At 57.0% G+C, this 10,613-nt stretch overlaps 2 protein-coding genes across 2 annotated transcripts; one reads left to right on the plus strand and one right to left on the minus strand.

Annotated features, from left to right (window-relative positions):
* Window positions 1-1,733: 1,733 nt before the first annotated feature.
* Window positions 1,734-7,593, plus strand: FIBRA_07897 (uncharacterized protein; the record flags this gene model as incomplete). The annotated part of the gene is made up of 22 exons (XM_012329560.1): window positions 1,734-1,956; window positions 2,009-2,020; window positions 2,076-2,094; window positions 2,153-2,163; window positions 2,222-2,337; window positions 2,388-2,581; window positions 2,635-2,730; window positions 2,782-2,977; window positions 3,030-3,243; window positions 3,300-3,583; window positions 3,642-3,662; window positions 3,729-3,735; window positions 3,791-3,843; window positions 3,899-4,027; window positions 4,082-4,114; window positions 4,162-4,198; window positions 4,249-5,044; window positions 5,108-6,941; window positions 6,996-7,117; window positions 7,173-7,259; window positions 7,317-7,425; window positions 7,477-7,593. 22 exons carry the CDS (start codon window positions 1,734-1,736, stop codon window positions 7,591-7,593), a joined length of 4,710 nt encoding a protein of 1,569 aa, XP_012184950.1.
* A 1,320-nt stretch (window positions 7,594-8,913) lies between these two features.
* FIBRA_07898 (uncharacterized protein) lies at window positions 8,914-9,728 on the minus strand (the record flags this gene model as incomplete). Its single annotated transcript, XM_012329561.1, has 6 exons — window positions 8,914-8,937; window positions 8,995-9,067; window positions 9,116-9,192; window positions 9,247-9,487; window positions 9,535-9,611; window positions 9,669-9,728. The coding sequence occupies 6 exons, from the start codon at window positions 9,726-9,728 to the stop codon at window positions 8,914-8,916; spliced, it is 552 nt and encodes a 183-aa protein (XP_012184951.1).
* Window positions 9,729-10,613: the final 885 nt, after the last annotated feature.

Consider the following 10,613-nt stretch of genomic DNA (forward strand, 5'->3'; position numbering starts at 1 on the left):
TGCCGACATGTGCATCCCCGTACCTACCTGATACCACCACGACGGAGACGGGTACGCACAATCCTCTTTGTCGGATGCTCTGGCACCCAGTGACACCAATGCAGCCTCCAACGCCTAACCGGTCTCGGAAGCATCTCCGCAGCCGCCTACACGAGCGATGGCAGGCTGCGCATAAGACGCAGAGCCGAGAGAGCGAGCGGACCACGCACGCGCACGCGCAGCTCCCTCCGCACGGCGGCGTTGAGCGGGACGTGCGCGATGCGGTCGCTCCGGCACAGCGGCGTCGTTGCGCGGCCTCACCGTGTGGAGGACCGCCGCGAGCAGGACGCGCGGAAATTCTCCCGCTAGACCGGAAGCGGCTCTGAGGCCCGAGGCCTCGGGAGCGCACAGAACGTGTGCCTATGGACGTTTGGACGAGGGCGTTCGTGCGTGCAGGGAGCGCAGCGGCGCGCGCGACCATCCCGGCTGTGCAAACGTGTCCTGGGGCGAAGACATTGGCACGCCGGCGGCGCGGATGTGCACTGCTGTCGCACAGGCTGGGCTGGCGGTGGAAGACCCGGTCGAGATGCATCTGCTCACGCTCGCGCGTTGGGCTGGAGGCGGCTGTGCATGTGGGGTTTGAAGGGGCCGCGCGTCGGAGGGCGTGGGGCGACACGGACGGTGCGCACGCCGCCGCCGGAGCCACGGAATGCGCGCCTCGCGTGCTCTGCTCGCCCGCTGCATGGGCCGTCGCGCCTGCGGCTTTGTACGCAGCGTGCCGTAATGCGTGGGTCTCTTTTGGCATAACCAGAGCCGCTGTATCGCGAGTTGCCGTCGAGGTAGAGATCGCATGCGGCGTAGCAGCCTTGTTCACAGTAACACAGCTCTGGGGAATAGGTTTCAGCTTGTGTTCTTCCTTCAAGAGAAATACGAACCAGGTCCCATCATACCCTACTTATAGAGGTGCTTGATTCGTGCCCAAGACAGCATATCCGACGTTCATCAAATAATTTTCCCATGTATTTCTATATGTATACGCACATCAAGATGTTCTTAGCTCTTTAAACATTCGGCGTAGGTAACCCAATACTACGAAGTTGATCGAGGACGCTGGCGCATTGCCTTGATCGTTGCGCTGCTGACTGCCAAGGGTGCAACGAGACGATGTGCAGAAAACAAAATGCCATAGATACAGCGCGTCTTCAGATCATGATGAAAAAAGGGCGACTAGTGGCAATTCCGACGCGGGCCCGGGGAAGGGATCACACGCACGCTCTTCAGGCACTGCGAACGACTGGAGTATTCGGTGAGAGAGAATTTAAAGCTGTGGGGACACAGTCCAGCGGCAGAGTCGACTCACAGGTGGTAGATCAGACAGCGCCCGAGCAACGAGGACGCGTCGTGGGTGGCTGAGCAACGCTTCGCCAAATCCGGCGTTGCTGCCTCCTTCACTTCATCCTCAAGGGTTGCCTGCGGCCCTAATATCACCCTGCTTTCTTCCCTCTCTCGCTCCCCCGCCCGCCCGCGTACACGGCGCCCACTTAGCACAGCACATCCTCCTGCGCCATAGATGGCCGAGCATGGCGATGGAAACATCAAGGTCGTCGTGCGCTGCAGGCCCCTCAACTCGCGCGGTTCGTCTCTCCACATTTCTCCCGTGATGTCCGCTCACGCTGCGCCCTCCCCATCTTCACCCCCGTACCCCGCCGTTCGGTCGCGCAGAGATCGCCCGCGGCGCGAAATGTCTCGTCCGCATGGAAGGCAACCAGACGATCCTCGAGCCTCCCGACCAGGGCGTGCAGGCAGCGGGGCGTTCTTCCGAGCGCAAGGTGATGAACTTCGCGTTCGACAAGAGTTACTGGTCGGCGGGCTCCAGGGACGACGCGAACTACTGCTCGCAGCAGACCCTGTACGACGACCTCGGCAAGGAGCTGCTCGACCATGGATTTGCGGGATTTAATGCATGTATCTTGGCTTGTATGTCCCCTCGGCTTTCTTTCTCGCGTTTCTCTAGCTGACGTAGTATAAGATGGACAGACAGGTGCGTGGTCAGGTCAGTTATGCAGGGTAATGTTTGCTGAGGAGGGTATATGCAGGGTCCGGGAAATCATACAGGTGAGTGTTGAACCATTCACTTGGCTTAGTCTGTGACTAAAAAGTTGGACTTGTGCAGTATGATGGGATGTAAGTCGTAATATAGTAGGTCTTACGTCGCGCAGGTCTAATGTACACCGTAATCCAGACGGTGCCGACAAGGGAATCATTCCTCTCACTTGTTCTGAACTTTTCACGCGGGTAGACGACAAGAAGGCGGCGGATCCGCACATTAATTTCACTGTCGAGGTGTCCTACATAGAGGTGTGCCGTCCCATCCCTCGAAGCGGTGTGCGCCACCTGACTCTCGGCAGATCTATAACGAGAAGGTCAGGGATTTATTGAATCCGAAGAACACTGGAAACCTCAGGGTCCGAGAGCATCCAAGCTTAGGGCCTTACGTCGAAGATTTATCCAAATTGGTAGTCAGCAGTTACGACGAGATGATGCAACTGATGGACGAGGGTAATAAGGCGAGAACAGTCGCGGCTACCAACATGAACGAGACGTAAGTGCAGGTGTTGCGTCCGCAATCTTCGCGCATTCAATTTTGTTCTCCAGATCATCCCGTTCCCATGCTGTTTTCACGCTCATATTAACTCAGAAGCGGCACGATGTTGGCACGAATCTGGATACTGAGAAAGTATCCCGGATCAGGTACGCATATTCCCCTCGGGAGACTCATACATGAAGCCTCATATCGTATAGTTTGGTCGATTTGGCTGGGTCGGAACGTGCAAATTCGACTGGTGCTACGGGTCAGCGACTCAAGGAAGGTGCCAACATCAACAAGTCTTTGACTACACTGGGAAAAGTCATCGCCTCTCTTGCGGCCGCTAGCCAGGCTGAAGCCAAGAAGGGGAAGAAAGGGAAGGCGGATGAATTCGTCCCATATCGAGACTCTGTATGTCCTTGTAGACTGTTATCAAGAATAGATCCTGAGGTCCATCTTACAGGTCCTAACGTGGCTGTTAAAAGACAGCTTGGGTGGTAACTCCAAGACGGCTATGATCGCTGCTATTTCTCCCGCCGATGTCCAGTATGACGAAACATTGAGTACGCTGCGTTATGCCGACCAGGCCAAGAAAATCAAGAACAAAGCCGTTGTCAACGAGGACCCTAACGCTAAGCTTGTTCGAGAGCTCAAAGAGGAGCTTGAGATGCTCAGAGGTGAGTGGAGGCGCCACTTGTTCTATCTTTCCCTGTAGCTGACAGTGGAAACTCAGCGCGCGTTTCGGGCTCGTCTAGCGAAGCTGTATTCGATCCATCTATCCCGGCTGCACAACAGAAGGTCACGTACCAAGCCAAGGACGGCACAATTAAGACTGTCACTAAGGCAGCGCTGCAAGAGCAACTCGAGACGAGTGAGAAGCTTATGCAGAGTCTGAACGAGACGTGGGAGGAGAAGATGCAGCGGACACAGGAAGTCCAGAAGGAGCGAGAAAAGGCCCTGGAAGAGCTGGGTATCTCCATTGACAAAAACAACGTCGGTGTGCATACACCCAAGAGGGTAAGCTGTGGTTAGAGACTACATGGTATGAACTCACTGATATCCGTTATGCTGGCAGATGCCTCATTTGGTAAACTTGGTGCGTAACTTTCTGTTTTCGTAGCACACTCTCTGATCGAGAGTCGCCACCCTGTACGGCTGATAGAACGAAGGTCAGTCAACTTCCCCTCCAAGTTGTTGTTTTGTTCTCAATTGCATTGTTATTAGATCCGCTTATGAGCGAGTGCCTGATCTATCAGCTCAAGCCTGGGCGGTCAGTGGTTAGTCGAAAGCTTGTATTGTGCCGTTTAGACGCGCACTCAACGATCGAAACAGGTTGGGCGGCTTGATAGCCAGAAACCCGCCGCAATACGTCTGAGTGGCGAGAGTATCGCAGAGGAACATTGCTACTTCGAACACAACGACGGGAAGGTGACCCTCCATGCGATGCCTGACGCCGTGACGGTAGGTTCTAACGCCATTCGCGGAAACCAGAGTCGTAATACGTCCCATTACTAGTTCTTGAACGGACGACAGATCACTGCTGGACAAGTGAGTGTGCAACCTACCTTTTTTACAGTAAGCTGATGTGAGTCAAGACATTCAAACTACGTTCGGGTTTTCGCATCATTCTAGGTAAGTCCTGCTCGTATCTCATAGGCGGAGAGTTTATCCTCTTTGCCCAGGGGAGCATCACGTCTTCCGCTTCAACAACCCCGAAGAGGTTAGGAAACAACGTGATCGAGCAAAGCAAAAGTCAAGTCTACATATCAGTATTTCCGCTAGTGATATACAGGCTGCCCAGGAGAGTGACCCGACGCGGCCGCAGTCGCCTGCTTCCTCCGTTGATCTCGCTGACGTGGACTGGACTTTCGCGAAGCGTGAAGCTGCATTCGCTCGACTAGGGCTGGACCCATCGCTCGACAATCTCCCAGACGAGGACTTGAATAAGCTATTCGAGAAGATCGCGAAGGTGAAGACCATGCGAGACCATAATGCTAAGCCCCGTCCAGAGAGCAGCCTTAGCCAAGTGGATGATATTTGGAGCGAGTCTGGGAGGCCATTCTCGAGCGATGCATTTACAGATGATACCAGCGTTGACGCGATGACTAGCCATGATAGCCCGGATGTAGGTGGGTCTTTGAAAGACGTCCAGAGTCAGCTGGAGACGCAGCGTGTCGAATTCGAGTCGCGGCTACAGGCCATTGCTGAATCCTCGGAGGCGGAAGACCTCAAGGCGGAAAAGGAGCAAATGGAGCATCAGCTGAAACTCGTCCAGTCGCATATGAAGCGCCTCTTGGATGCTCGGGCTAGAGGGGAGGTTGATGCGGAGCTGGAAGCGTTCGAGCCAGTCATATACACCGCGAAGCAACTGCGCTTGATACGCAAAGTGTTGGATAAATGGCGGGCACATCGTTCCTTCTCTATGGCTGAGGTCGTGCTATCTAATGCTGTCTTCGTCAAAGAAGCCAATGTGATCAGGTATCGTTGTCATGCCATAGAAGCTTCTGTGTGCGACTAACATGGCTTGTCATTAAATAGCAGGGAGCTTAGGAAAGGTGTATCATACAACTTCACCGTGGCTTCTGGCGGATCACTTGCAGCACCTGCATCAGCTATTGACACTATCGCTGGGTTGGATCAATTCGGCGATGTCGTCGACCCTGTGTTAGCGTCCACAACACAGCCCTGTGTAGCCGTCAAAGTCTTGGACAAGCGCAATAATGCTATATACGCTTGGTCGCTAGATCGCCTGCAGCAGCAATTACAGCGCATGCGCAATTTAACCACTTTCATTGACCGCCCATCTTACTCCCAGCACTTCTCGTCCGAAGAGCCGTTTTATGATTCTCCGCCTCCGGAATATTCATTTATTGGAAATGCCTTGCTATCACTCGCACCGCTATCACGTCGACTGTCTTCCACTTGTATTGCGCCCATCTTTTGTCGATACACTGCAGAGGCCATTGGTTCATGCCGCATGGAGGTCAAGATTGCCAATTTCGTGCTGTCCCCCAAACATGCTAATTCGTCAACAACGTCTACCCGAGCATCTTCTCCTGTACCAGGGACAGTGCCCCCTGGGAGCAAACTCACCTTCGTCCTGAGTGTAGACTCTGTCAAGGGATTGTCGCATCACGACTTCTCTTCCGTCCATCTCCAAGTGCGGCTGTCGTCATTCATGGGGTCATCCATATCATCGGAAGAGGTATACCCTTCACCGGCGCTGGACATGGATGCATCCGTCCTCTCGGACCTCAAATTCCGCCGCAGCTTCTCGATTGTCGCATCTTCCAAAGTCCTCACATATCTTCGACAGGGCTATGCCCCAATAGAGTTCTTCGCCCGCTTGAAGCCCACATATATAGAACGCATGGAGCGCTGGGACGAGCTCCGCGAGCAACGTCTTCCGCTGAATGGTAGTAGATCTAGCACTCCGGACAGTAAACCTCCAACTCTGCCCCTCATGCGCCGCTCGGAGACCGACTTTGTCATGGAGCAAAGTCATGACGTTGTCGCCTGGCTTCAGATTAGTGAGCTGGCTCCGGACGGTGCGTACAGCCCTGTGGCTGTCATTTCGCAGGGCAACCTGGATCCAGGTGCGTTCCAGCTGCATCAAGGTCTACAACGGCGCATTGTGCTATCGCTGTTCTCAAATTCGGGTCGGCAACTACCCTGGACCGAGGTGACGCGAATACGGCTCGGGAACGTTCGACTTCTCGACGCCAAAGGGCGCTTGCACGAGTCGAATTCAAAATCGCTAGTCACGCTGCCCCTGCTGCAGCAGCAGACGGTCGACTTCCGGATGGACGGGACGGGCACTCTGTCCGCGGAGGCGCTCTGGGACTCCAGCGTCCACGACTCCGTCCTCCTGAACCGCGTTACGGGCTCCAGCCAGCGCATACTGCTGCAGATTAGCTGGTCTGTGAATGTGGACATCTGCGCGGAGCCGGTGCAGTTCGCGATGGACACGGCGGTGTCCATCCAGACGCGCGACGCGCGGCCCCCCTCGCGCTTCATGGCGCTGCTCGGGTCGGCGAAGGTCATCCCGAAGACGAGCACCGTCTTTACTGTGCGGCTGTCCCCGCCCTTGACGCGCTCTCCCAAGGACCTCTGGCGCCTGGATACGGCGGAGAAGTACGTCCGCGGCGAGGAGGCCCTGGGTGTGTGGCGGCCCCGGGGCGTTTCGGCGGTCGAGGACTACAACAAGCTGGTGTCGATGGAGCGGCGGGCGGCGGACGTGCAGGCGATCCGCGTCATCCTCGCGGCGTCGCCGCACAGCCGCGTCACACAGACGGACGCGGTCGTGTGGGCGTCTGAGGACCTGCTCCGCAAGGCGCTCGACCTGTGGCAGAAGAAGTTTGGACATCGCGGTGAGGTGAGTCGGGGAGTCTGCGTGGTGTGGCGCGCAGCGTGTCTGACGGGCCTGCAGATTGTGATCAGCCAGGATCCTGTTGAGCCGGAGGAGTCGAGCGTCAAGTCAGGGAAGACCTCCGGGACGCAGTCTGCGGAGTCGGTGAAGCTCATCTCGTCGACGAAGGTCATCCCGCGAAAGTAAGCTGCTTGAGCTCGTTCGCGGTGAGCTTGTGCTGACATTGGTGCGCGTCAGCGATGGGCCGACGAAGAAAGGCCATATGATGATTATGATCGACGCCAACGAGAACGTTTGGGAGAAGCGATGGTTCGTCTTGCGGAGGTATGCGTCTATCGTTCTATTGCCCGGATCACTGAGCTGACGCGCCTGACTGTGTAGACCGTACCTGCACGTCTACGCCCACTCGAACGAGGTGGAAGAGACCAGCGTCATCAACCTCAACGGGGTGAACATCGAGCGCAACCCCGAAATGGAAGCTTTGCTCGGAGTGCGTCGCCCGATTCACTCTGCTTCTTATTTACTAACGAATGTCGCGCAGAAAAAATTCACGTTCACCTTGTTCACCGCATCCAACTCATACGCGCTTGCCGCTCCGAGTCTTAAGGAGCTGCAGGCATGGACATCGAAATTAGATCCCACGAGACTCCCGTCATGACCGTCACGAATGTCCGCTCCGCGCTGTCCTTGCCGCCGCTCGTTTATTGCTATGCTTGTCTGTATCGTCTCCGGAAAAGGTCGTTGTTTATCTTCTCGGCACATCTATACCATACCACTTATTCTTTCATCTTCACGTCGGGCCGCATATATAGCTGTACACCCTATATCCCTATTATTGCATACCACTGCGCATATGTGTATCTCTCGCATAGTAGTCCACGGCACACCGGCGCCGAGTCTGGGATAGGGTCCCGAGGGTCTTCCCGTTGCAGTGCTCCGGTGCAAATAGAGTCTTGTGTTTTTTTTTGCCGTGCAAAGTGGTCGGCGTTCGTGAACCCCTCGGGGATGCTCAACGTAAACCTTGGGACGAGATCTTTGTGCATACGCGTGACGTCATCCGAGGGTTCTAACGTGCTGCCGTGCCCAGTATAGGTCGACGACACGGTCACAAAACGACGCCATGGTGAAGCACTACGATCAGCTCGCAGCGGGCATCGACAAGGGCATTCACCCCGTCATGAATATCTGCGACGGGCTCGCGACTCTTTTTTTATTCGAGGATCGTGAGTCCGAGTTTGTCATGCGACGTCTCGTACGGCCACGCACTTCAGTGCAACATCGGAGGGTCGATCACCCAACTTTGGCCGGTCACTGCGCTATCAGGGGAGTCTTGGACATCTCAACTCCTCCCGCGAATGCATTATATATATACTCCTCGTTCCTGTCTCGGTTGTCGACTCGCGTCCGTGCGCGGCGGGGATACACAGAAGCCGACATCTGTGCTCTCCGGGTGGCCCAATGAGCACAGTCGGGCGCGATCAATACCGACCAGCTGTTAGTGGGCCTGTCCGTCCACGCTATGTATGAGCGCCAGCCTCCCTGTCGCAACAGCAGCCAAGTGTCCTGCGGCCAATGCTACCCGAGTGCTTTTGTGACCCAAATGTCATTCACAGCTCCCCGTCGAGTACTCGTCCTGCCGAAAGCCATCTGCTGAGATATGCAGTGCGCATTTGGCATAGGACTGATGTGAAAAAGTACAAGTCAAGTATCCAGAGGGTGCGGACCACAGTACCACTCTCGCCTTCCTTTTACTTTCCCTTTCCCTTTCCCGTTCCTGCCAGGCGTTGCGTCTGCTCCTTGTCGGAGAGGGGATTGGATCGAACCAGACTATGGCCGTTGAATGAAGCGCCTCCCGGGCATCAAAGTGCTCAAGACGCGGCCAGGAACAAGATCCCGAGACGCGCTCCTGCGCCGTGGCGGCCTAATGCAGTGAAAAAAGTAGAGTTGAAGGCCAGCTCGAGCCGAGCCGACAAACGTCTCAGAGCAGGTCGTAGTCGTCCAGCTAAGACGCGCGGTTAGTGAGCGACGAGTCTCTGCGCGAAGGGCGGATGGCGCGCACCTCATCGTTGTATCTCATGATGGTCCTCTTCAGCTTGGACTGGTCGACCCAGGTGACAAAGTCCTCCATGTGCCTGGGGGGTGTCAGTACGTGCGCCTGCGCGGGACGGCGCTGTGCTCACCGCGTCACCAGGTACGCCGGGTCGGTGATCGTGTCTGGGCCGACACGGACGTGGCCCTGCTCGATGAACTTGACGGCCTGGGTGCGCGACGGTCAGCGCGGGCGGCAGTACACGGGAGGGGGGCGACGCACCGCAGAGACGGTCTCGGCCATCTTGGCGCGGCAGACGACGACGGCGAGGCGGCGGCGGCAGAAGGCGGCGACGGTGAGCTTGGCGTCGACGTCGCTGAGCTTCGCGGCGGAGTTGAGCACGCCGATGTCGTAGAGCTTGGAGAGCAGCTGGCCCTCCATGCGGGCGCGGAAGGGATCCTGTGCGGGGAGGAGGGCGAGGCGGTGCGCGAAGGCGCGGAGCGAGCCGCAGAGCTTGTTGTATCTGCGGTGGGGTCAGTCGCTGGGGAAGGCGGGCGGGGCGAAACGCACTTGTGGTAGTCGTCGCGGTCCTGGACGTGGTATCTGCGCATGACCTTGACCTCGCGGAGGTTGGCATCCTGCTTCCACTGGAGGGGGGGGTTCTGTCAGGGATGGGAGCGGGAATAGCGTGCGCGAGGACGTACGTTGAGAAAGTCGACTTTCTTGAGGAGTTTCTGCTCGTGGTACTTGAACTGGCGGACCATGGCGGGCAAGTACGACGGACGACTGAGACGCGCTCTCAAAATTTGGGCAGGACACGGGCACGTGATCAGGCATGGCGGGAGGACCCCAGACGCCGCATCGAGGGTGTTTGGTTCCGCTGTGGCCGGGATGAGCCGGGACCTCGGATCGCACACGCACGGACACGAAGCTCGATGTTATTGAGGAAGTGTAAGTAGGTACTGTACATAATACAAGCAGTCCCGCACATTAGAGCAGGGGCGGTCGATGGACCGCAATTGGCCCGGCCGGATCGGATCTCGACGAGTTTCTGCCCCTTGGAGGCTCGCGTGATGGACCGAGGCGCATCGACGTCGGGCGGACTGGACAAGTCGCACGAGCATGGGAAGAAAGGACGTCCATATTTTGTGAATTGTACAGGAGAGAAAGGGCAATGATGGACGGGTCATCTGGTGGCGCATGCACCATCGGACCTATGGCGAGCGCGCGATTACATGAAGCGGGGGGAGCGGGCGGGATCAGGGAGTGAAACTGGCCGTATCAACATCGGAGAGGCCGCGCTGGGGCCAGCCACACACGAAGCCTGTAGCCTGACACGCTGCAGGCACGACCGAGGCTCAGCAGAGGGCGTCTGGGAGGAGAGACGGCGCAGGGTGCGGGCCCGGCAGAGGAGCGATCGTGGAAGGAGGATGAATGGACGGGCTTACGGACTCTTGCCCGTCGATTTAGCGTGCTGCTATGGTCATTAACGGGTGCATATAGTATGTGTACGCACAACGACGAGCGCGATGGGCACGACTGGCGATGGCAGTGCCCGCTCGGAGGGAGAGACGAGGACGGGGACAGAGGGAGATGAATGGCGGCGGGGGCGGCGGGAGGAGGAGGAGGAGGAGGAGGAGGAGGAGGAG

This window comes from Fibroporia radiculosa (assembly GCF_000313525.1).
Source record: "Fibroporia radiculosa TFFH 294 genomic supercontigs, scaffold17504, whole genome shotgun sequence".
NCBI lineage: Eukaryota > Fungi > Basidiomycota > Agaricomycetes > Polyporales > Fibroporiaceae > Fibroporia > Fibroporia radiculosa.